The sequence below is a fragment of the Chelonia mydas genome, chromosome 8 (assembly GCF_015237465.2).
Source record: "Chelonia mydas isolate rCheMyd1 chromosome 8, rCheMyd1.pri.v2, whole genome shotgun sequence".
Lineage (NCBI taxonomy): Eukaryota > Metazoa > Chordata > Testudines > Cheloniidae > Chelonia > Chelonia mydas.
This window is the reverse complement of record NC_057854.1, coordinates 30,201,506-30,229,027: the sequence shown is the minus strand read 5'-3', so window position 1 is coordinate 30,229,027 and position 27,522 is coordinate 30,201,506. Positions and strand designations below refer to the sequence as shown.

General features: G+C 42.0%; 1 protein-coding gene across 3 annotated transcripts in view; it reads right to left on the bottom strand.

Moving 5' to 3' along the window:
- Positions 1-27,522, bottom strand: part of DOCK2 (dedicator of cytokinesis 2) — a 495,629-nt gene that overhangs the window by 455,842 nt on the left and 12,265 nt on the right. For all 3 annotated transcript variants that reach the window (XM_037906215.2, XM_043520976.1, XM_043520978.1), the window contains exon 2: positions 10,013-10,096. In XM_037906215.2, the coding sequence (XP_037762143.1) occupies positions 10,013-10,096 (84 nt within the window). The remainder of the gene's footprint in view (positions 1-10,012; positions 10,097-27,522) is intronic.

Sequence of the window (27,522 nt, the reverse complement as noted above, 5' to 3'; positions counted from 1 at the left end):
TTCAGACAGATAACCACCCTTTGTGAAATTTTATTTTATTTTGTTGTTCAGCATAATAGCAGTGCACTGCTTCCCGGGTTCTGCTAAAGGGCCTTGTATAGCAGACAGAATGCAAGACCCAAATATTAACATATCCTAGACTAAACTATTCAGGAGGCAAGTCACTGTAAAAAAAGATGTGTTTGGGGTGTTTTGTTTTGTTTTTTTAAAAAAAAAAAAAGCCTTGCTGTACACTCATAAATAGAAGCCAGGAAAGAGGGAGTAAAAACCTCAAGTAAACTAATTCGTTATCATGTCTCAGTCACCACAATACTAAAAGAGGTTGGCACAGCCCAAAGAAACCTTCTACCTCTCTGCAGAGGGTTAATTGAAAGGAAATGGGGTGGGGGGGGGGTGAGAAAACAGATGTGTCTGAGGATTTTTCAGAAACACCCCCCCACACAACAATTTTTTGAAAGGGTCCATTCTAGTCTTAACTAATGAGAGGAGGCTGAGGGAAGCATCTCTTGCAGGAGGCCCGATTCTCACGGATGTTTAGGAGGCTACCTCAACTTCCCCTGAGACAAGGCCTATCAGACCTCTGATGCCCCAGTGCTTTGATGCCCTTTTGGGGAAAAAGAGAAGCATGTTTAGACCTCCAAAAAGTCTGCCTAGAGAGGCCATCCAGGATCAAAGGCTAGTGGAAACAATGCAAATCTGTTCTTCAGCAGCTAGAAGGCCTGGGAGTGGGCAGAAGCAAATCTTGGCAAGGAAGGCAAGGTAAGAAGGGCTGGCTACTTCCTCCAGCAGTAATTCTGGGTGAAGCAGCAACAATAGGAAAAATCTCCTGTCCCATCTTAACCCAGAAGTTCAGCCAGGTCAGGGCCCTAATTCTGATTGCACTTTTTGAAAATTTTGTTTTACATGGTAGAATTTAAAGCCCAAAGTGGCCATCTTGTGTAGGACATCAACTGACTGTTGTAAAGTTAAAAGGATCTTGCTTTGGGGGAAATGCTCCACTGGCTCTGGCAAACCTGTCATGTACCCAGTCACTTCTGAGGGATGCATTTCTTGCCCAATGGGCCCATGACTAACCCTTGCTCAACTCCATTTTAGAGCCATGAGATCTCTTTTTAAGATGGGAAGGAATGACGTTCCTGCCCCCAAATCAAGACATGGGGCCCATACCGAGCACTAGTAGTGCATACACCAACATCCTCCCCCAAGACCCTGTTGTCCTGTACAACCAGAGCAGAGTTCAGCTCTGCCCATTAGAATTAGATGGGCTTGGATAGCATCAAACATCCATTCCAAGGAGGCATGTAGGGAGGCATAGACTGGAGCAGGCTTGTGGATCTACCATTAGAGCTAGTGGTTTTGGGGATTTGTTTTTCTGGGTCAATTAGTAAATTTGCTGCAAAATATTTTTTTTTGGTGCACCAAAACTGTATGTTAATTTGGGCCTAATACAGTCAATAGTTTCATCTGAAAAAAAGTGTTTTGGGGTCGGGGAAGGCGATGTCAAATTGGTTTGTTTACACATTTTTGGAAAGTGTTTGGTTTTTCATTTCAAACGAGAAAAACCAAAGAAATCACTTTCAGTTCAAAATAAACCAAAGCTATTTGGGTTTTGTTTGTTTCACTATATTTTAAAAAACAACAAAACAACAACATTATTCACTCAGCTTTATCCATCACAAATGCCTCACCACCCCACCCCACCCCCAACCATCCACAGTTACAGTGCCTGGTTCAAATTAAGCAGGCAGGAAAAGGACAATCAAGTAGAGCTGTGCTGAAAATGGTTTTCCCATCCTGAGAAAATGTTTCGTTGCAAGAAGCTTCCTATTCTGCACTGAGAGAAAACTGAGACCCTGGAATTTTTGTGTGCAAAATAGAGACCTCCAGCCCCAGGATTGCCAATAGACCAGAGTTCAGGGCACTCACTTAGGATGTGGGAGATGCAGGCTGTAGTTCCTACCCTGCCAGACTTGAACCTGGGTCTCACACATCCCAGGTTAGTACAATAACCATCAGGTTCACACACTCTCCAATTTCCAACCAGCTCTATAGTTAAACTTTGCAGGTTCTAGGGGGGTTGTGGGTCCGTACTTCTGTGCTTTTTTAAAAGAGCCACCCTCCATTCTGCTAGTGAAAATATTTGTGCCCCAGCTGCTCATCATGCACTCCCTTTACCTCCCCCTTGTTTTCATGCCATACTTCAAAATGACCTTAAATCTTCCTCCATGGCCCCACCAATTTCCTTCAAATTCCTCATTAAAATCCACCTGTTTATTTTAGCTTTCCAAGATTGATCTTCTCCCCAGCACTGTCTGATGTCATTTTCATTCCTCAACATATTTCATTTGTGTTTTGTCTGCATTATACTCCAGCTGTAGAGGCTGCAACCGTGTGCTTCATGGGTTTGTGAAGCAGTGTTCACATTTATGGCTTCTGGTAATAAGGCACACTCCTTACATAACTGAACAGCAGCCAAACAATAAAGCCTTCCCCCTCAATTGTATTTTCTGTGTCCTAAGATGGCATTCTAAACAAGAAAAAAAAATTAAAAACCACTGAACTACAATAGCAATGCTTTCTAGTTCCTATTTAAGGCCAGCTTTAGGAAAAGGAGCAGAAACCTGTCACTATGGATGCATTAGTAGCTTGGTCCTGTGGACCTTGTGTATTTACAGCTTCCACTAGTTTCAATGAGAGCAGAACAAGGTCCAATGTTACCTGCTATAATCAGGATAGACTGGGAATTCTGAGTCGTAGAGCCACAAAGAGTTCACTTTTGCACAAGCCACGTTGTAATTCATGCTCTGAAGCAATTTTTATTATTAAATCTTTGCACTATAAAATGCCTAATACTTCTCTTCCTTAACAGTCTGTATGCAAGTGTAACCACCACAGCTGTGGTTTTGGGTGGGAGCTGGTCTCTTACCAGCTGCATGATAAAAAATGAGGGGAGAAAAAACACTTACAGTAACTGTTGTTCTTAATGGTGTGCTGTGCACATGTATGAATTTCACTGCAGTTGTGTGCCCCCAAAGCACTTAAGTCAGATTCTTGCCAGCAGTATCATTAGGTGACGTGTACACCCTTACTCTTCTCATACACTGAGTTTAAGCCATTAAATGGGCATGTCCACCACTTCAGTTTCATCTTCCTCCAGTGAAGTTATTATCCAAAAGTACTGGGGCAGGTGGGAGAGTTGTGGAACGTATGAATACACAACACATCTGAGAACAGTTACTGTAAGTAAGTAACCCATTTCTCTCCTTCAGGTGATTGTGCACATACACATTCTGCTGCTGGTGACTCTGTAGCAGTTCCATTACAGATCGTAGGATTTTTAATTATCTGAACCGAGACTGCAATGCAGACTTGCCGAAGCTCAGCTGTTCAAGAAGCCTATGGTTATGTACAAATGACCATATTGCTGCTTTACAGATATCTGTTATAAGAACATTTCTCAACACAGAGGAAGTGGACTGAGCTCTGGGGGGTGAGAGTTGGGTTTTGTTGGTGGTGGAGAGATTTTTGCAAGATTGTAATAAAATTTGATACTGTCAGAGATCCAGTGAGATATGCTGAGCTAATACTGATTGGCGATAGTGCCCATCTTTACAAAAGGGGAGGAGGAAGATCTGGTGAACTACAGGGCAGTCAGCCTTGCCTCAGTTCCTGGAAAAATCATGCAGCAGGTCCTCAAGGAATCAAATCTGAAGCACTTAGAGGAGAGGAAAGTGATCAGGAACAGTCAGCATGGATTCACCAAGGGCAAGTCGTGCCTGACTAATCTAATTGCCTTCTACGATGAGATAACTGGTTCTGTGGATGAGGGACAAGCAGTGGACATGTTATTCCTTGACTTTAGCAAAGCTTTTGACATGGTCTCCCGCAGTATTCTTGCCAGTAAGTTGAAGTAGTATGGGCTGGATGAATGGACTATAAGGTGGATAGAAAGCTGGCTGGATCGTCGGGCTCAAAGGGTAGAGTTCAATGGCTCCATGTCTAATTGGCAGCCGGTATCAAGCGGAGTGCCCCAAGGGTCGGTCCTGGGGCCGATTTTGTTCAATATCTTCATTAATGATCTGGAAGATGGCGTGGACTGCACCCTCAGCAAGTTTGCAGATGACACTAAACTGGGAGGAGTGGTAGATATGCTGGAGGGTAGGGATAGGATACAGAGGGACCTAGACAAATTAGAGGATTGGGCCAAAAGAAACCGGAGGAGGTTCAGCAAGGACAAGTGCAGAGTCCTGCACTTAGGACAGAAGAATCCCATGCACTGCTACAGACCAGGGACTGAGCAGCTAGGCAGCAGTTCTGCAGAAAAGGATCTAGGGGTTACAGTGGACGAGAAGCTGGATACGAGTCAACAGTGTGCCCTTATTGCCAAGAAGGCGAACAGCATTTTGGGCTGTATACGTAGGGGAATTGCCCGCAGATCGAGGGACGTAATTGTTCCCCTCTATTCAACATTGGTGAGGCCTCATCTGGAGTACTGTGCTAGTTTTGGGCTCCACACTACAAGAAAGATGTGAAAAAATTGGAAAGCATCCAGCGGAGGGCAACAAAAATGATTAGGGGGCTGGAGCACATGACTTATGAGTAGAGGCTGAGGGAACTGGGATTGTTTAGTCTGCGGAAGAGAAGAATGGGGGGCGGGGGGTTTGATAGCTGCTTTCAACTACCTGAAAGGGGGTTCCAAAGAGGATGGATCTAAACTGTTCTCAGTGGTACCAGATAACAGAAGGAGTAATGGTCTCAAGTTGCAGTGTGGGAGGTTTAGGTTGGATATTAGGAGAAACTTTTTCCACTAGGAGGGTGGTGAAGCACTGGAATGCATTACCTAGGGAGGTGGTGGAATCTTCTTCCTTTGAGGTTTTTAAGGTCAGGCTTGACAAAGCCCTGGCTGGGATGATTTAGTTGGGGATTGGTCCTGCTTTGAGCAGGGGGTTGGACTAGATGACCTCCAGAGGTCCCTTCCAATCCTGATATTCTATGATTCTATAATTGGTCCTTCGACTCTCTCTGCATGGGCTATAAAGAGCCTGGGATACACACTGAACAACCATGCGATCAAGGTGCAACAGCAAAGTTCTGTGAACATCCAAGGTGTGAAGTCTTTCTTCATTTGGAAGCATGAGGTTTTGGGGAAAAACACTGGATGATGAATAGATTGGTTCTGATGAAAAAATGATACCCCATTTTCAATTAACTTGAGGTGTCATCTGAAAAGAACCTTGTCCTCATTCATGGGGGGGAAAATTTAAGAACTGTCAGTTAGTAGAACTCGTAGCTGATACACTCTTCTTGCAGAAGTTATTGCCTCCAGAGATACAATGGTGATGTCACTAGGGGTTCAAAGAGGGCCCTCCATTTGCCTTTAAAGACTAGGTTAAGATCCCATGATGGTACCTGATCAGATACTGGACAATAGACATGGACTGTTTTTTTTCAGAAATCTAGATACCAGAGGGTGAGAGAAAACAGAAAACCCCTCTAACTGGAGAATGGACTGCAGATATGGAAGCCAGGTGAACTCTCAGAACCAAAAGGCCAGATGCCTTCAAATGCAATAAGTAACCCAGAAAATGACTAGTGTCCTGTCACTGGGGGTGATAAATGCTGAGATTGTCCAGATGGACACACACTTCCATTTAATGGTGGATATGGCTCTCGCAGAATCCTTCCTCTTGCTCACAAAGACATCTTGGACATCTCTAGAGCAGTTTTTCACAAGCATTTAACCAGAGCTTATCCATGCAGTGAGATGGAGAGATTGGAGGTTGCAGTGTGGAGACCAGCCCTGGTTCTGAGATAGCAGATCCCTGACTCCAAGTGAAGTTAGCTGGCCTGATTGAAAGCTGAGGTAGGCCTGTGAACCAGTACTATCTTGGCCAGACCGGTGCCACTAAGATTAATGTTGCTTTGTCTGTTTTCAGCTTCCTGAGTACCCTTGGGATGAGAGGGACTGGAGGAAATGCATATAGCAGATGATTGGTCAATGGGAGAAGAAAGACATCGGTTAAGGAACACAGACTGCAACTCAGGCTGGAGCAAAAGTTCTTGAAAATAGACTTGTTCACTACCAACTTGAACAACAAATTCAGGTATCCTCGCTGACGGAAGATCTGGAGGAGGATGTCCTTTCTGATTGACTGCTTGTGGTGGTCCTCAAAATCCCAGCCAAGGGAATCTGCAGTGGCATTCCTCACTCCCAGAAGATGGAACTATCTCAAGGAAACTTTGGTTCTTATGCAGAGGTTCCTAAAGTGGATAGTCTCCTGATATAGAGGAGTCATTCTTGCACATATCCACACCGTCCCGCACAGCTGCGGAGATAAAACATGGCAGTGGTGTTGTCTGTAAGGACTTGCACCAACTAGTTCCTGATGAAGGACATGAATGTTTCACAGGCCCAACAGATAGCATGGAACATCACATGTCTATGTGCAGAGAGACCTCCTGGGTGACCAGAGCCTGTGCATGAAGTCACCTGACGCAGAACCCCAGCCTTTGGTAGATACATCTGTAACCAGAGTTCTAGTTGGTTCTGGAGATAGAAATGGGACCCCTTTGCACATATTACAAGTGTCCAGCCACCAGTTCAGAGACTGAAATTCTCATTCAGGTACACAAATGACCAAAGGATGCCTGGTCAATTGAAAAAACAAAATGGAACCAAGCCTGTTAATGGTGAAGGTGAAGCCTGGTATGCTGAGTTACATATGTGCACGAGGCCATGTGATCCAGTGGTTGTGGACAGGAAAGCACCGTCGTCACTGGGTTGGACTTCAGGTTTACAGACTGACTAACTAAAGGCACCAGACTTGATGGGCCTGAAGGAGCCAGAGTCCATGGTGCATTCTCTGACAGAGCTGGTGAGTACTTATGTTTATGATACCTCAAACCAGTATTAGAGGACTTATTGGAAGGCTTCTTCTGTGAAGACTGAGATTTTGAGCACTTGTCAGCATCAGAAAGCTTCAAGGAGGCCAGTGGTGAAGGTGAAAAACAATGCTTTTCACCTGACTTGTGCTTTGAGTTGCTGGTGGCTGGAGGAACATTCCCCATGGATTTAGAATTCATCACCTCATGTTTGGGATCTGGTTTCAATGCAGGACACATTCCTCTTTCATCAGGTGAACTTCTAGACAGAAGTCCCTCTGCATTTTTGTTCTATACATGCAAAGATTTTCAGAATACGCTGGCTAACCAAAGCAAACAGCCACAGAGAACTCCAACTTTCACTGAGAGGAGATGGCAGACAAGGAGAGCTGGGGTACATATGCCACCTAGTGGTACTACCACAAAAGTCCTCAACTCAAGTGCATTGGACACACACACACCTGCAATGGAATGTATGCATACACTCAAAAGGAGAACCACAGCAAATGGCCACTCACTCCTCTTCTGAAAGTTTCAGGAGACTTCTTACAGACTACCACCTGATCTTCTCCACTAGTACAGCTAAACTCCTCCCCTCCACCCTCATGGCAGGCAGGGAAAGGCTCCAGTCACAGGACATTGCACAGCTAAAAATAGCAGTGTAGATGGAAGTCGCAGCTTGGGAAAGCAGAGAGCTGTGTGGGGTATTGACTCAGTTACATACCCACGCCCTTGTAGCATCTCTCAACTCTACTTGCTTAACTCATGCCTCACCATCTACCATGCTACTTTAAATCAGTACTAGTGGAGCTACCCTGAGTGCATGCTCAACATGCCACTGAAAGAAGCACGCAGTGTAGATGTAGCCTAAGTGGCACAAAGTAAGCACATAGAGCCCCTTCTCTCAGTGGACTCTAGGACAGAGCATATCCAGTCTAAAGTATCAAGAAATGTTTTACAGTTAACACTTATTTTACCTAATAGAAGCCAAAGGCATTAAAAGGTTTTAAATATCTAATAGGGTACAGTCGTGAAATATTCATCTTAAAACAACCTTGCAGTCTTTGGGATTGTCACCAAAATTCCACTCAGACCACATTCATCAAAATGTTTTACTAAGTGTGGCAAGATGGACGATTTTTGTCTGGTGTTTCCTGCGCTTTTCTTGGCGGGGAGCTAAGATGCCACCCTTTACCCCTGCTCTTGGGTGCCGAGGGCCCCACTACTAGCCCGGGAAGGTGGCAGAGGGGATCTGGATTTGCTCCTCGCTCTGAGTCCCAGCCCCTCTCAACCCTTGTGGGTTTCTTACCCTCATCCCCCTTAGGTGGGGTTACCCTCAGTCCTTAGATGCTGGGGGGAGGGGAGTCTCCCTGGCCTGCTGGGAAAGGTCTCCCTTACTCCAATTCTCAAGTCTTCCAAATCTCTCAACACACCTCCAAGCTCCAATCCTTCCTCCTCCTCCTCCTGTCTGCCTGCCTGATGCAGGGGGTTTTATTAGGTTCCTAACAGGGTCTTAATTGACTGCAGGTGCTCCAATTACCCTGCAGCCACCTTCCCTAGTTTACAGGGAACCATGCCTTAATTAGCCTTGAGCTTATATATCTAGCACTCTCCCACTGCTCCCTGGCCATCCTGTATCACATAAGATAAATACACCTTTCAGGCAAGTCTGAACTTAGCTTTAAGCTAAAGTGAGGTGGATTTGCTTAGCTTCAGGGCCAAACCAAGTAACTCTCAGTTTTGCATAGTGAAAATAGGACATCTAAATGGCTTTGACAGTTTCATGGAGCAGAACTCAGGAAGGCTGTGAATGTGTGGGTCAAAACAAAATTATTTGGTTTGACTCCAGCATAGCCTGAACAGGAACCTTATACAGCTCTAGCATAAGCAATGCATTTATCACAAGTTTGCTGCAAGTTCCAGTCTTATTTTATTCCCTTTTTGCATCTTCCCATCTTAGTTCTGTCTTACTTCCACCCCTTTATCAGGTAGGCTCCACAATCACCAATAATTTGGAGAAGCATATTCAATGTTAATGATGCGCCATTAGTTTTAAATTTTGGCCAGCATTATTTAACGCATGCTAATAATCAGTGTTTGGCACTTGAGGTAAATGGAGTGAGATGTATTGATTTCTAAAGTGTTTCTTGTGAGGCAGCTCTGACATACAAGAAGAGTGAAATATTTACATATTAAAGAAGTTCTTTGTGTTAAGTGAGAGTTTTAAAACATTCAGCACCTTAAATATTGCATATATTTACCTAATAAGACTATCCTCAAACACACACAACTCATGTATTATCTTCAAGACTTAATTCTTCCATCAGATAAGCATAGTGCACATAAGAGGGGCTGACAACAACCTCAACTCTTTATCTACCTGGATTCCTTCATCCTTAATGTTTTGCATGGAAACCACATGCACTTTAACATTTCTGACAACAGCTGTCCAAGGATGAATATACTCTGACCCAAAGAAGGCAAATTTAGACTAACCAAGTGCAGCATGGCCTATCCTGGTTTTGAAACTCTTACAATATTAAACTGTTTTTGTAGTTGTAGTACATTATGTGCTTCTTGGTAGAACAGGTAGATCCAGATCCATAGGCAATTTCTATGATCTTAACATCTCTGTAGATCTCATCAGTATACTCATAGGTTGAAAGGAAGGAGGGGAAGGGAAAGTAAGTTGAATACCCCCTTTCCTTTACCACCAATTAGATGAAAAACCTGAAGTTGAAATTCACTAAATCCTTTCGTGCTAAGCAGGCTTTTCCCCCCACACACAGGTGATTAACTGGCTTCATAATCATGTGGTAGGCTTCAGGTGACTTTCCTTAGTATATCCTATTTATTGAACCCAATAAAATAAAGACAACCATTCAATGAGAGCAACTGATGCTTTATTGCAAGTTGAATGGTCAACTGAAATAAGCAGATAGGAAACAGCTTAGTTTAATATGGAGATTTAAAGAGTATTCATTAATGAAATAATTAGCTCTGTTTTCCCAGGAATATGTTAATGTAATACTGGCTGATGGTGGAAAGCACATGAGGTAATGTGATATAAGTAAGTTTTCAATGCAAGTAACAAAAGAGAGATGCTATATTTTGAATGCAAGTGACTTACCTTCACAGGACTCCAATATATGGACCACATCACCAATCTGCAGGGGTAACTGAGATTCTCCTGCACCTTTAAAGTTGTATATGGCTGCAAAGTTAAAGGACAAAGTATTCAATGATTCAAATAGAGCGAATCATACTTTTCAATTAAATAGAAAAGTAAGCTGTGTGTGATGTTAAGGTTTTGACTCCACGATGAACACATTAGGGAGAACACGACAAATTATAAATTTTATGATGGGCTATGATTTCAGCAAACAAGTTTCTTCTTTTCTTATCTAATGTAAACACTACCTGAAAAAAGGCAAAAAGAAGCCATGCATTGCTAGTAGTCAAAAGAGGATTGTGCATACATTTTCAAAAGATCATCATCAATAGGAATTTAAAGATAATGTTGTGGGTAATACTTTGGTGGTTACTGCCCAAATTTAGCCAAGCATTTAAGAACATGCTTAACTTTAATTACGTGCTTTAGTGTTTCCTGAATCGGGGCTTGTATTTTTCCCTTACATGTAGCTGTCAAAGCAAAACATGCAATGTATTGAGAGGTTTAGTTCAGGATTTTATCCAGAGTTTACTTTGCACATGCATTAGGGTTCCTACTATGATCCAAACGTTCACTCTAAATATATGCACACATTGAACACTTATGTATGCAGAAGTCTAAATAGCTATTATATATGCACAATAGAAGTTCATGTCCAATAATGGAAAAAACTGCCTGCAGACTTTGATTTTATTAACTCTGCCAACTAAAAATGTTCCTAAGGTAAAGAGTTCAATCTTAAAGCAAAATCATGGTTAACACAGAGAAAGCAGAAAAGTCTAGTTGTACTGTTTTTAGGACATTCGAATTGCCACAAAAATACTAGATACTGACAATCTTGCTAACCAAAAGCAAGTAATTCAAATGTGGTTTCAAAGCACAGAAAAGAAGATGAGACGTGGAACAGGTTTCAAGAGCATTGTAATAGGCTTTTTCAAACAGTTGCTCATTATCTTTGAGGCCTACAGGATGTGGGCTGGCAGGGTGAGTGTTTGGCTTTTTGTGTATGCAGACTCCTGGGGCTGGACAATAGAGGCACATGCTACATACCGAGAATGCGGCTAATTAATAAACATCCCACAGAGATCCTATGTTAAATGTTTATAGGGCTGAAATCTTTGTTGTATCAAAAGTAACTTCAATGCAGATATCTATTGCAGTCTCTCTGATCTACACTGAAGTACACATTACTCAGTGGTCATTTTTTTTTAGTTCCATTCTCTTCTCCTCCCAGAACATCCCTATTCTCCTCCTCCCTTTCCCCCAAAAAACCCACAGAGTGCATCAAACCCATAAATTTGCAGTGTCTTTGGTTGAAATGAGCATGGTCCAGAGGCACAGCTTTTCTTCAGCACATGTAACTGCCTTTCTGTCCCATTTTGCTCCCCTTTGCACTCATGCAGCAGAAAGGCACCTGTGGCCTACTGTTACGGAATCATCAGTTCAAGTAAATAAGCTGTATCTTTAATATGTATTGCTGAGATCAACTTTGCCTCTGATAAGGCTATCAAGTTTCAATGGTGTAGCTGACAGCAGAATACAGTCTATCATATTCCTTTGAAAAAGAAAGTCCATTTTATTCTTTTAAAGTTCTTATTTCCTGTAGTCCAAATTCTTCCTTTCATTTGGCCTTCTGTTCTAATATTTTCTTGACTTCCTTGCTCATGTCTTCATCGCCTAGTGCAGCAGTCCTCAAAGCAGGACCCCAGAGTGGGTCATGACCCTGTTTTAATAGGGTTGCCAGGGCTGGCATTAGACTTGCTTTGGCCCAGGGCCAAAGCCCAAGCCCACCACCTGGGGATGAACCTGAAGCCTGAGGGGTCCAGCCCTGGGTGGCAGGGCTCAGGTTACAGGTCCCCCCACCTGGGACTGAAGCCCTTGGGCTAGGACTTCAGCTCTCCTGCCCAGGCCAATGGGACTCAGGCTTTAGCCTCCCCTCCCCCGCCCGCCCGGGGTCATGTAGTAATTTTTGTTGTCAGAAGGGGGTTGCAGTGCAATGAAGTGTGATAACCCCTGGGATAGTGCTAATGTGTTGCTTTCAGTATGGTGCACCAAATAATTACTCTCTGAAAACTTTCCATTCCCCTCAGTGTCCCCTTCCATCACCTGAAACACTTCTCTCCCTAAAAGCTTATCCCATAGTCCTACCCGCATTCTTTCAAGATCTGTGACTTGCCACATTACCTTACTCTTAAAGTTAAAGGCATTTTTACTGACTTTTGATTTATCTAGTGTCATTGATTTGTAGGTGGTATTCCCCTATATTTCCAGCCTAAAAATGAAACTGAATTTCCTTCCCCAAATGGCTTAAGACCGACTACTTTCTCTTAGAATGATTTATAGTATTGTGTATTTAATACTATGTTATTTAACATTTGAAGTGATACAATATTGTGTAAGCAAAACGTGTATTCATTATATTTCTAAGCTTTAAGTAGACAGAGTTCATCATACTACAAAAGGGTGTACTTGTCCGGTAGCACTCCCTCCTGGCCAACTGCAATGTCCTGCCAGAGTTTCCTTCTCTCAGGGCCCCTTAAGAACTCCATACACTGCAAAGGTAAAGATACAATTCTCCTGTTGGGGTTGTACTCTATTAAATCCAAATAAACTTGATATAAAGTCTCCCTGGCCTGTAGTCTCTCCCGTCAGGTTCAGGGTTTTACCGACCTCCTTCTGGGCTCTCAGTAGTCCCAGCAGCTTGCCTCAGGAACCTTTCCTGCAGCTCTCCATGTAGTTCTTTCCCTCACCTTCCTAGGCTGAGAGAGGTCCACAGATAGTCCTTTCCCCTGCCCGTCTCCCTCCATCCTGATGGAAGGCACAGAATATATCTCGCCTTCTTCCCAGTGCTTTTTCCAGTTGGCTGGGAGGGGGGCAGCCTTGCCTCATCAGCCCTACAAGGCCCCTGGTCCCAGGTCCTAAAGAAATAGGCTGGGTTTTCACTCAGTTTTCATTGCTCCCCAGAGCCATCTTTCTTCTCCCAACTCCTAGCTCTCCCTTCTTCTAGGTCTTCACCCACCCTAAAAAGTCCCAGGGGTTAAAGGGACACACCATGGAACAGGTGCCACCTGACCACTAGACCTTACTACCTGTAAGTGTTGCACATACATTTTGGGGGGCGGTGGTGGGAAGTTTATAAGCCATTTTCACTAGCCATTCTGTAAACACATTAAGTATATCATGCCAAGAAAAAAAAATAGTACAGGAGTATAAAAATCTATCTGTGCAAGGCTTTCAACTGGATCATGCACACCTTACTCAAGCAATACAACTTAAGTGACTATACCAGCTGTCACAGCTTAGTAACAACTCCAGAACTAAGAGCTACTCAAAAATTTGTTATGACTGTTAGAGTCCCACTACCGCCACCATGCAAGCTTTCGTGAGGAGTATCTGAGCAAAGCAACATAATTCAATGTGCACTGAGGTGGCCTGTGACGATGCATGTCATTTTGTTTTATGTTTTACTTTACTGTAACCATTTTATGGTGGTGATGAGGCAATTTGTCTTTCAAGGAGAACTATTGTCTCTCACATGGATTTTCTGCATGTCTGTAATTAAACATAAAACATAAAACTTGAAAGCAATTAGAATCAGGACTGGAAGGGACCTCGAGAGGTCATCTAGTCCAGTCCCCTGCACTCATGGCAGGATCAAGTATTATCTAAACCATCCCTGGCAAGTGTTTGTCTAACCTGCTCTTAAAAATCTCCAGGGATGGAGATTCCACAATCTCTCTAGGCAAATTTTTTCTAATGCTTAACCACCCCGACAGTTAGGAAGTTTTTCCCAATATCCAACCTAAACCTCACTTGCTGCAATTTAAGCCCATTGCTGCTTGTCCTATCCTCCCTCCTCCTTGTAACAACCTTTTACTTACTTGAAAACTCTTGTGTCTCCTCTCAGTCTTCTCTTTTCCAGAAAAAACAAACCCAATTTTTTCAATCTTCCTTCATAGGTCATATTTTCTAGACCTTTAATCATTTTTGTTGCTCTTCTCTGGACTTCCTCTAATTTGTCCACATCTTTCCTGAAATGTGGCACTCAGAACTGGAGACAATACTCCAGTTGAGGCCTAATCAGCACAGAGTAGAGCGGAAGAGTTACTTCTTGTGTCTTGCTTACAACACACCTGCTAATACATCCCAGAAGGGATGTTCACTTTTTTTTGCAATAGTGTTACACTGTTGACTCATATTTAGCTTGTGGTCCACCATGACACCTTTCTGCAGTGCTCCTTGCTAGGCATCCATTTCCCATTTTGTCTGTGTGCAACTGAGTGTTCCTTCCTAAATGGAATACTTTGCATTTGTCCTTATTAAATTTCATCCCATTTACTTCAGACCGTTTCTCCAGATCATTACGAATTATAATCCTATCCTCCAAAGCGCTTGCAACCCCTCCCAGCTTGGTATCATCTGCAAACTTTATAAGTTTATTCTCTATACCATTATCTAAATCATTGATGAAGATATTGAACAGAACCAGACCCAGAACTGATCCCTGCGGGACCCCACTCATTATGCCCTTCCAGCAAGGCTGAACCACTGATAACTCTCTCGGAATGGTTTTCCAACCAGTTTTGCACCCACCTTATAGTAGCTCCATCTAGGTTGTATTTCCCTAATTTGTTTATGAGAAGGTCATGAAAGATAGTATCAAAAGCTTTACCAAAGTCAATGTATACCACATCTACCACTTCCACAAGGCTTGTTACCCTGTCAAAGAAAGTTATCAGGTTGGTTTGACAAGATTCGTTCTTGACAAATCCATGCTGACTGTTACTTATCACCTTATTATCTTCTAGATGTTTGCAAATTGATTGATTATTTGCTCCATTGTCTCTCCAGGTACAGAAGTTAAGCTGACTGCTCTGTAATTCCCCAGGTTGTCCTTATTTCCCTTTATATAGATGGGCACTATATGTGCCCTTTTCCAGTCTTCTGGAATCTCTCCCATCTTCCATGACTTTTCGAAAATAATTGCTAATGGCTCAGATATCTCCTCAGTCAGCTCCTTGAGTATTCTAGGATGCATTTCATCAGGCCCTGGTGACCTGAAGACATCTAACTTGTCTAAGTAATTTTTAACTTGTTTTTTCTCTAGTTTAGCCGCTGATCCTACCTCATTTTCACTGGCATTCACCATGTTAGACGTCCAATCACCACCAACCTTCTTGGTGAAAACCGAAACAAAGAAGTCATTAAGCATCTCTGCCATTTCCACATTTTCTGTTATTGTTTCCCTCCCCTCATTAACAGGCCTACCCTGTCCTTGGTCTTCCTCTTGCTCCTCATGTATTTGTAGAATGTTTTCTTGTTACCCTTTATATCTCCAGCTATTTTGATCGCGTTTTGTGCCTTGGCCTTTCTAATTTTGTCCCTACATACTTGTGTTATTTGTTTATATTCATAGTTTGTAATTTGGCCTAGTTTCCACTTCTTGTAGGACTTTTTTTCCCATTTTTAGATCATTGAAGATCTCCTGGTTAAGCCAGGGTGGTCTCTTGCCCTACTTCCTATTTCTCTTATGCAGTGGGATAGTTTGCTCTTGTTCCCTTAATAACGACTCTTTGAAAAACTGCCAATTGTCTTCAATTGTTTTTCCCCTTAGACCTGCTTCCGATGGGATCTTACCTATCAACTCCCTGAGTTTGCTAACGTCTGCCTTCTTGAAATCTATTGTCTTTATTTTGCTGTTCTTCCTCCTACCATTCCTTAGAATCATGAACTCTACTATTTCATGATCACTTTCACCCAAGCTGCCTTCCTTTTATTAGGCTTTTATATAGCTGCTGCTAAAGACATGTCATGTCTCTTATGATTGCCATGTTTCCATCAGAATACAAATTGTACATGTTGAACCTGAAATAACTTTTTCTTGAAATTTAAGACTTCATACACTTCAGTCACACACACATTTCATGGATTTGCATGGATCAGGGTCCTTTTCTTGCCCTCATAACTCACTGTTACTTGGATATAAATCTCATCCACCTTCCCTGTGCCTTTCAGGTATTAAAATATCAACATAAAGAACAAACAGTTTCATATTGTATGGGTCAAACAAGAAAATTAAACCATATTACATCAAGTGAAAAACATCACTGACTGTTCAGATTAATTGCTTCTATCTAAATACTTAGAAATTGTCATTCAATCACTTCCACCTTCCTTATAAATCTTGTGTCTCAATTTCCATTATTCTCTCCCTTTGTTATTTCTTCTGATCAAAGGGAAATTTCTTTTGTTTGTCAACATTCAATTCCATTTATCATGTCAGCTCTGTTTGCACGTAGCAATTCGAAAGCCTATAGAACTTTGCTTGCTCTATGTGCCCCAGAAAGTTGATTATACATATCTAGGATTGTGATCCTGCTCTGATATGGGATGTGTTGTTCATCCATCACATCCACTGTATACCATATAAAGCCATGAGAAGTGAAGATAAAAGGCAGACAGCAGGAGCAGAGTTAAGGTGTAGATGAAAGAACTAGGAGTACAACTTGATAGTAAACCAGCTGAAAACTTTCTGTAACTACTATCGTGTTGATGGGAGGCCCCTGAGCTGACAATGTATTCCACTGCCTAGAGTGGATTAAAAAAATAAGAAAAAAAAATCAAATTATATGCTTAAAACCCACCCAGTCCAAAAGTGGAAGGAAACTCACATGAAGACAGAAGCTGTGCACTTCCAAATGGACCCCTGAAAACAATTTTTAATACTGGGCACAAATGCCTATAAACTCTTCAGGGCAGGAAACTGGTCTCACTCTAACCAAGGTTTAATTTTAAATAATGGGTTACTAAATTTATGTTCCTATTAGGAGTCATGTTCTATAGAAACTTCAAACCAGTTTTTACAAAATACTATATTATGACAAAAACATCGTAACACTTAAAATAATCACACACTTGATCAAATTTGAGGATTTTTCCCACCCCCACAGTGTCCCTATGGGCCAAGATTAAGGATATGATTTAGTCATGGGTATTTATAGTATAAGTCTTGGACAGGTGACAGGCAATACACACAAAAATTCAGGGGCCCGTGACCTGTCCAAGACTTACACTATAAATACCCATGACTAAATCTTAAGGGGTTGCTGCTGGGGCCTCTGCTGGGGGGGGATCTGGAGGGCCACTTCAGGGGTGGGGGCAGTCGCCCTAAAGGGCTGCTGATGGGACGGCAGGGCCAGCAGTCACACCAGCCCCCGGGAACCGGCCAAACAGTGGCCAGTGCAGCTGGCCCTTGGGCCATTCCAGCAGCAGTCAGCGTGACTGGCTGTGGGGCTGCTGGAGCGGCCATCTGCAGAGCTGCTCCAGCAGCTGCCGGTGTGGCTGTCCCTGGGGCCACCTGAGCAGCTTGCCCCAGAGCCAGCTGCTTCGGCAGCCCTGGGGTCAGCCATACTGTCTCTCCGCCTCCCCCCGCAGAAGTCACCGAGGTCCCGGAAAGTCACAGAATCCGTGACTTCCACAACCTGCATGACAAACACAGAGCCCTAGCCAAGATTAATTTAGCTTTCACCTTTCACTTGAAATATACATTCCTCCACTACTGGTTGTCTTGTATTAAATGAAAGCCAAAACATTATAGATACCAACAATCATCAATTCATGTTGTGAACTAGTTTTGCCTTCTGTTAATTGCTTCCTTTAACACCAGTTATGTTGAAAAAGCACAATAACTGACAGAGGAAGTGGCTTAGTTTGCAGGCTAAACATTTTCTAAATGAGTAAGTGGAAACTTACAGACAAAACAGAATTCTTGGTTGAATTTTGATTGCTTAGTTGGATGAGTTTATAAATACTTTGTATTCTTAATATAGGGCTGTTTAAAGCCCAAATACACATAAATATATAATCTATTACATCGTATAAATTATCTGCAAACCACATATATTTGAAAAAAATACCAGCAAAACCACTGACTGCATCCCTGATCATCATGGCTTATAACCATTGAGGGACCTATCCTTCATGAACTTATCTAATTCTTTTTCCAATGCCATTAAAGTTTTGACGTTCACAATATCCTCTGCCAATGAGTTCCACAGGTTGACCGTGTGTTCTGTGAAGTAGTACTTTCTTACGTTTGTTTTAAACTTGCTGCCTATTAATTTCATTGAGTGAACCATGGTTCTTATGTTACGTGAAAGAATAACACTTCCTTATCCAATTTCTCCACACCATTCATGATTTTACAGACATCTATCACATCCCCCTTAGTCTCTTTTCCAAGCTGGGTAGTCTCAGTCTTTATAATCTCACCTCATATGGAAGCAGTTCCATTCCTCTAATCATTTTTGTTGCTCTTCTCTGTACCTTTTCCAATTCTAAGGAATCGTTTTTTGAGATGGGATGGCCAGATCTGCATGCAGTATTCAAGGTGTGGGCATACCATGAATTTACACAGTGGCATTGCGATATTATCTGTCTTATCATCTATTCCTTTCCTAACATTCCATTAGCTTTTTTGACTGCCATAGCACATTGAACAGATTCTTTCAGAAAACAACCCATGATTACGCCAAGATTTTTCTTGAGTGATAAACATCTAATTTAGACTCCATCATTTTGTATGCATAGTTGGGATTATGTTTTCCAATGTACATTAATTTGCATTTAACAACATTGAATTTCATCTGATATTTTCTTACCCATTCACCCACATTTGTGAGATCCCTTTGTAACTCTTCATAGTCTGCTTTAGACTTAACTACCTTGATTTTATAATTTTCTAACATCTGCAAATTTTGCCACCTCACTGTTTACTCCTTTTTCCAGATCAATTACGAATATGTTGAACAGCACTGGTACCAATACAGATTCCTGGGGAACCCTGCTATTTACCTCTCCCCACTGTGAAAACTGACCATTTATTCCTACCCTTTGTTTCCTGTCCTTTAACGAGTCTCTGATCCATGAGAGGACCTTCCCTCTTATTCCATGACTGCTTACTTTGCTTAAGAGCCTTCTGAAAAGCAATCACCCTTGTCCACATGTTTGTTGACCCACTCAAAAAACTCTGATTGGTAAGGCTAGATTTCTCTTTACAGAAGCCATGTTGATTCTTCCCCAACAAATTATATTCATCTATGTGTCTGATAATTCTGCTCTTTACTATATAGTTTCAACCAATTTCCCTGGTACTGAAGTTAGGTTCACCGGGCTATAATTGCCAGGATCCCCTCTAGAGCCTTTTTTAAAAATTGGTATGACATTAGCTATCCTCCAGTCATATGGTACTGAGGCTCATTTAAATTACAGGTTACATACCAGAGTTAGTAGTTCTGCAATTTCACCCAAGAGTTCTGAAGGAACTCAGATGACTATCATATGCTCCTAGTGACTTATTACTGTTTAATTTATCAATTTGTTCCAAAACCTCCTCTGTTGATACCTCAATTCTGGGGCAGTTCCTCAGATGTGTCACCTAAAAAGAATGGCTCAAGGGTAGGAATCTCCCTCACATCCTCTGCAGCGAAGACCAACACAAAGAATGATTTTAGCTGCTCCATGATGGTCTCATCTTCCTTGAGTGCTCCTTTAACACCTCCATCATCCAGTGGTCCCACTGATGGTTTGGCAGGCTTCCTGCTTCCGCTCTACTCAAAAACTAACAGCAAAAATATAGAGTCTTTTGCTAGTTGCTCTTCAAATCCTTTTTTTTGGCCTCCCTAATTATACTTGTACACTTGCTTTGCCAGAGTTTATGCTCGTATTTTCCTCAATAGTATTTAACGTCCCATTTTTAAGGGGTGCCTTTTTGTCACTAACTTTCTTTTACCTTGTTTAGCCATGGTGGCTTTTTTTGGGCTCTCTGTGTTTTTTAATTTGGGGAATACATCTGAGCTTCTATTATGGTGGGTTTTTTAACTTTCCATGCAGCTTGCAGGCATTTCACTTTTGTGACTATTTTTGCTTTTAATTTCCGTTTAGCTAGCTCTCTCATTTTTGCGTAGTTCCCTTTTCTGAAGTTAAATGCTACTGTGATGGTCTCCATTGGTGTATCTTCACCACCATGACCACCACATACACATGAATGTTAGATTTAATTCTATTAAGATCACTATTACCAAGCAGTTCAGCTATAGGCACCTCTTGGAGCAGATCCTCTGGACTAAATCAAAAATTACCTCTCCCCTTGTGATTTCCACGATTAGCTGCTCCAGCGAGCAGTCGTTTATGTCTAGAAACTCTCTCTCTCTGCATCCTGTCCTGAGGTGATATGTATCCACTCAATATGGGGATAGAAAACTTAATAATGGGGAATTTCAACTATTTTTATAGCCTCTCAAGTCTCCCAGAGCATTTCACAATCAGTATCACCATCCTGATCAGGTGGTCGGTAATATATTCTACTGCTTTAATAATAAGAATTTCTATCCATAGAGAGCCTATGGTACAGTTCGATTCATTTAAGATTTTTACTGTACTGGACTGGTTTCTTGCACATATAATCCCATTCCCCCACCAGCACGACCTACTCTGTCATATTGTACCCTATGACCATGTCCATTGATTATCGTCATTCCACCAAGTTTCTGTAATGCCTACTATATCAGTATCCTCATTTAATACCAGGCACTCAAGTTAATCCATCTTCATATTTCAACTTCTTGCATTCATATACAAGCTCTTATAAAAATTTGTCACCGATTAGCTGTCTACCATTATGTGATGTAATTGAATAGGACTTTTTCATTTGACTGTCTTCAGTTCCTACCTGAGCTTTATCAACTTTTATCCTCTCCACCTTACTAGGACATGGAGAATCCTGATCAATAGATCCTCCCCTGAAGAATGTCAGTTGTCAACTTTCCCCACAGCCCTTAATTTAAAAACTCCTTTACAAAGTTTTTCATTTTACATGCCAGCAATCTGGCTGCATTTTGGGTTAGGTGGAGCCCATCCTTCCCCAAAAGTTGCACTAGTTCCTAATAAAACCTAAACCCCTCCTGCCTACATGTCTCATCCATTGAGACCCTGCAGTTCTGCCTGTCTGTCTGACCCTGCTCATGGAATTGGAAGATTTTAGAGAATGCTGCCATAGAGGTCCTGGACTTCAATCTCTCACCTAGCAGCCTAAATTTGTCCCCGGGACTTCTTTCCTACCTTTCCCTATGTCACTGGTATCTACGTGTACCACAACCACTAACTACTCCCTACACTGCACATAAGATCTGCAACCTTTGCCCCAGTCAGGCAATTCACCAGGCAGTTCTCCCAGTCATCACAAACCCAGCTACCTATATTTCTAATGATTGAATCCTCCATTACCATTACCTGTCTCCTCCTAATAACTGGGATTCCCCTTCCCCAAGAGGTATCCTTAGTGTGGAAGGACATAATGACAGTTGTTAATGCACCCTGCTCCCACTTTTCAAATTAACTAAAAATATCAAAGGTATATTAATGAATTGTATCATGGTGGCATGTAAGCACCCAAATCAGGGACTCTATTATGCTAGGTATTATACAGTTGCTGAACCCAAAGAATAGATTAAATTTTAAAAACAATGTGATGTGTTCAGGTCCTGTCAGAAGTTAGATGTCATTTTGAGTCTGCTTCCTAATGGCCAGTATTGACCTAACCAGGCACTAGTATTAGCATTATTGGCATGGACACTCTAGGTCAGTGGTTCTTAACCTATTTGCCATTGTGGGTCCATATGCAACTCTCTGTGTGCTATGTGGGCCACATACACACTATATTTATGCCATCTTTATGGCCCTGATGATGTCACATGGGCCATACCTATGTACTGATTGCATCATGGGTTGAGAACCACTGCTCTAGGTGAATGAGACATCGACAGTCAGTATAGTCTAACCATAGGCCACACCTTAACCAACAAGTCCTTCTTTGACCTGGGAGTACAGCTACCACCCATTTCCCAATGCAGTGACATATGCAAAAGTTAGTCTTCTAAGCCCCTCCCCAAATCCTTAGTTTACCTCTCATCTCAGCTGCTTCTCAGATTTGGCTCAGTAGAAAAGCCCCCTGCAGCCTACCACTCTTTCTTTGTGAGAGCAATCAAGGAAAGGGGTGCTTTAATCTGTAAGAAATATAGAAGTGAAGCCCTTTCCAATCCCAGAGAGTCTGCTCAATTGACCCTGTGAGAGAATTTAGGAACAACAAAAGGCACCTGGTTAGCCAGTGACTCCTGCCATGAACACCTATGGAAGGTCAAGACTAACTTGATTAACATAACCTTGTTACAGCCCCTCCCAGACTTTTTGAAGAAGATTAGCAACTTCCAATTGCCATGCCAATCCACCATCTGGGAAATTCCTTTCTCACTCAAGAGACCATCAGCTGAGAGCTAAAGTGCTACATCCCATTTACCATAAACTCGATATTAGCTTCTAGTCAAGCCTAGAGCACACCACCAGATCTGACTGGTGAAATGACAGGAACATCCTCTTTTCAAGCCCCAGTGCTGTTGGGAATTCCTCTTCAAGTAGATGGAGATGAGACCTATGAAAACCTCCTCAGGTGGCATCTGAAGTGACCAATGGGAGATGCCCTGAGACAAGAGTGACTTTTCACCCAACCAATGGCCATACATTAACGACAAGGAGGATCTGCAGGTTCTCTGTCGCTGTCCAGAGCCTCCTAAATCCAACTCCAGCATATGGTGTGGGCGTTCTTGGCTATCTTAACCAAATAGCCAAAGACTGCATTGGGTATGGAGACTAAATAACCCGCTGAACTGCCAGTTATATTTTCAGTCTTATTTGGGTAACTGTTACTGCTGGGTAAATTCATGGATAAACAAACAAAACCCACTAGACTACTCCTCTAGGCTCTGTCTATATTCTTGTGCACGCTGTGGCAATACCATTATATCGGTCAACAGCCATTGTCTTGGTTCTCATTGACACAGGGTGCAGAAAACGTAGTCACAATTTACTCTTGCTAACATTTGAATGAAGGTCATTTGGGGATTCAGACAGGAAACCAATGTTTTAAGATTTGAAACCCACTGGATTAAGAAAGGTTTGAAGCAACAGAATCCAAAGGTCAAAGACTTGGCTAAATTTGGTTATAAGGTCCTGTCCCTAAGCAGAGAAGGACAAATGTGAGGCTCAAGCTCTAGGATCTCCATAGAAACCAATTCTAAGGAAAAACTTAAGGGCACAATCCTACAAGGTGTTGATTGCCCTAAACTTTCATTCATTTTAAAGGGAACTAAAGGCAAGCTAGAGTCAGGCTGCAAACCAATAATGCATCTTGACAAGAATGCTGACCTATGGAAAGGCTGCAGTCACAATCCTCAAGCACAAAGTTAATTTACTAACCTTTTCTCACTACCTGAATCTTTCCCTCTGCATGTTTTTTTCCTTCATTCCAAGTGCCTACCCCGGCCCTTTATACCATTTAAAAGGGCCTTGTCCCTACTAGTGCCTTGTCCCTCTGTCTAGTTACTTAGATCAATCATCAGTCTTCCACTTTGCTGTCTCTCCTCCCTGTGCCCTTCCCCCCCCAGAGAAGCTGTACTAATGTTTCTTTCAAACTTTTCTTCAGAAGCACAGCTGTGTTAAACCAGGTTTCCATTTTGTTTCATTGCAATAAAGTGAATTAAAAGGAATGATTCTGGCTCAGTACCTCATATTAAGTCTGTTGTATTTGCCAACACGTTGAATGAAGAACTTCAAACACTGATTGGTCTAAAAATATTGGTTCTGTCTTGCAAAACTCAATTGTAGTGTTGGAAAAATAAGCTGCATTTAGAAATCATCTCAATAGTTTGGCATTTAAAAGGGTTCTCAGTGGCCCAACAGGCTACCATTAGGAAGTCTAATCTGATCCTGACAAATTATTAACTGTACATTTTGCCTTTTTCTATACTCCCAATCCAAGTTCCTTAAAATGCAGTTTTACTCTTAAGAGAAAGAACATAAAAATTCTACCTCTAACTCAACAGAACTGCTCCATGCAAAGCTACATGAGTCCAATCATCACTTATGGCCAAAATAAGTTTGGATTGTTTTTTATTCTCAGTGGTCATGTAAAGCCAGCACATGAAGAGCAAGAGCTGCATTCTATTTCCCTCGTTTACTAGGTCTATTTAACAATTTATTCCATAATTAGTTAATAAGGACCTAGACACAGGAAAACACTCGGTGCTGCACAAACAGGGTTTCTTGAGCTAGAGAGTGCATGCCAGTACCCTGAATTAAGAATCCCTTCTGAGTCACGGCTATAAGAACGGATGTTACATTTATTAGGTTATCCTCAGTTACACTTGTGCAGCTCCAGCAAAACTGCTGACGTTCCACACGTCAGAGACCAATCTGGCCCGCAGACTCTGTTAGTGATGTGTAGCAAGGAATGAATCCAGCTTGATTTTTATCTCAGGCTGAGTTTGAGGGCTTGCCATTAAGGAAAGTTTTCACAGTTAACTGAGAACCTTTTGGAGATGCATGTTAATACACAATCCCATTGCTGAGTCATTTTTAGATGTAAAGCCACTTCAGTGTTTAGGCAATTTTTATTATAGTGGCTCTCACACTAAGAACTAGAAAGCCATCTGCCAAATGGAGCTGCAGAGATCATCAGGATGATTGCAAGGGAACAAGCTGATAATGCATTGCAATGTTTGTGTCAGCACGTATTAACTCAATGCCAGGATGACCATGACACGAAAGTGAAGAGCTCATCATTAAGAGCTGGACACAAGAGTCCATTTACACTCCAACCCCCATTTTACTGGTTCTGCAGAACAACTAGTCTACATATTCTTGAGCATAATCCACTGCTGCCTTATTCAGGAATTACATATACACAGATAGAATACTCCTCAAACACCGATTCTGTACAATCTGCAATGCCATTTGTCTATAATCTCCCTTCATATGCTGTCCCCACATTCCCAGAGTCAGAGAAAAAGTGGGGCTACTTCTCCCTTTCCCCTGCTGCTTTTCTTATGAACAAAAATAAAAGTTAACTGAAAATGGGGTCAAAAGAATAAAAAAGCAGTCAGTAAAAACAAAACTTTAACAGTATTCAGTAACAGTTATTACCCCTGCTGCCATTTGATCAGTAGAACTGAGTTATATTTGCTAACTCCACAGAAGTGAACAATTACAGATATAAGCTGTGGTGGCTAACTACTAAGCAACATCTTTAGCCATGGGACTACAGTGTCACCTACCCATGCAGATCTCTAATTGGGTATTTAGAGATTACAAACATTATGCTGTACTCCAAATTTACCAGTGCCTTCTAGATTAACATCTCTACTAGTATAGACTTGTTAGTGCCCTCGCCCAATCACATGGCCCAGACCTAGAAACCTTATTCAATTTTCCATCTACTGCATTCTTCAATTTTAGTTCTTATCAGACTGACCCACTAGTTAAACTACTACTGCTTTTATGACATAACTATGGAAACCAGTACCACTTAAATTCGATTACATTTATTCTAGTGAACACAGCAGATGTTTTAAGAATAGAACAAAAATTCAAGTTTAAAATATGTTTTTATCTGTGATGATAACTGGCTGTTAAACATTTCTTCAGGCACTCTTTGGGCTAATTTTTCAGGGCGCTTCCACAAATCAACTTGCAATATTTTCAAGCAAATTTCTACAAATCACATCAAACATTTGTATGCACAATGTAATTGAATGGTTGACTGTTTTTTGACAAATTAATTTAGGTTGTGTGAGCAAATATTGTAAATGCATTTTACAGCCTCTTTCAAAATATGGTTCTACTACTCTTTTGTGCTTTTCATCTGCATATCTCCAAGATCAATTTACAAAGTCCAAATGAAAAGATAACCTCAGATTTACATAAGTGTATGTGCAACCACACATGAAATTTAAGCTTGAAACAGAGATTGTGTTTATGCTTATGACACCAATTTGTACATGCAACACAAGCCCGGCCCTAATAGTAAAGATGCTGCATAATATGAAGTCAAGTTATGTTTAAGTCAGAAAAGAACAGGTAAGTACTCAGAAAGGAGTTAACTATTTTTAAGCAGAAGTTCCTGCAGAGAGAATTCATTTCCTGCCACACTGTGCATCCTGTATCAAGGAAACACCATCTTCTGGAACATGAAATGATCAAATCTTGTTCAAAGTAGGTTGGTTCTCAGGTGACCCAGCCCCCTGAACTGAAATTGTCCCAGAGCAGTTCTACATTTTAACTAGAGTTGCAATATGCAAATGTACTGAGGAGTGAGTATCTCCCTTTTATATATTGATTTTTACCATAATAACTTTTAAGAGCTGGGCAAAGCTGGTTTATTCTTGCAGAACTTCATTTTTGGGTAAATAACAGATTTATTACAAGAAGGCCAAAGACTAGTGTGCATTTCTTTAAGATAGACATAGTTGGTTTAATAGAGGTTATTTAACTGTATTTCAAATTCTGATTTATGCTTGTATATATTTGCCCTACCCAAATTGGAAGCTGGATTGTTGGCCCTCCAGTGGAGGTTAATAGGGATTCTTTCGAGTTTTCAGTTCAGGAACCTCTCTAAAGGAACAAACATTGATTTGGTTAGAACAACATGACCTTTTCATGTTACTCAAGCTCTAAGAGCTGGTTGTGATAATACACATATTTCAGCATAGTTTTCAAAGACCTAGCTCTCCATCCCCACAAGGAACATCATAGTTTGTGGGGGTTTTCCTACTTTTTATTTTGACTGAATATTAATGCTAAAAACAAAAAACACAAAACCAATTAATCAACTCTAAGCTAAAAGACAGATGTTCACTAATGAAGTCTGAACTACTGTCAGATGGGTAGGAGGCTCCTTTAAACTGCCCTGGAAATCATGAAGGGCACATTTTTCCCCCCACACCAGTAAAATCTTCAGGCTTGACCTTCTTGTCATTGATGAATGGATTTCCTCCCCCCCCCCCCCCCCCCCCCGCCCCAACCCTCCCTCCAAGGAGCTACCGTTTTTTTTTTACTAACAGGCTGACAGCTTCCAAAAGTTAAAGACGCTTACATTAAAACAAAGATTGCTTCAGTGCATTGAATCAATTATATTTTGATTGCAGTAGTGTCTAGGGTGACCAGGTGTGCGATTTTCGACCAGAACACTCAGTTGAAAAGGGATCCTGGTGGCGTTGGTCAGCACTGCTGACTGGGCCGTTGACTGTCTGGTTGGTGGTGCTGCGCAGTGGGGCTGGCAGGCTCCCTCCTAGCCTCTTTGTCATATGCCTCCCAGGAAGCAGCTGGCATGTCCCCGCCCCAGGCTCCTACGAGTAGGGGCAGTCAGGGGGCTCCGCAGACTGCCCCTATCCCAAGCACCACCCCTGCAGCTCCCATTAGCTGGGAGTTGCAGGGGCAGCGCCTGCGGAAGGGGCAGCCTGCAGAGCCACCTGGCTGTGCCTCCACATAGGATCCAGAGGAGGTACATGCCAGCTGCTTCCAGGAGCTGCTTGATGTAAGCGCTGCCTGGAGCCTGCACCCCGACCCCTCCCTGGCCCCAA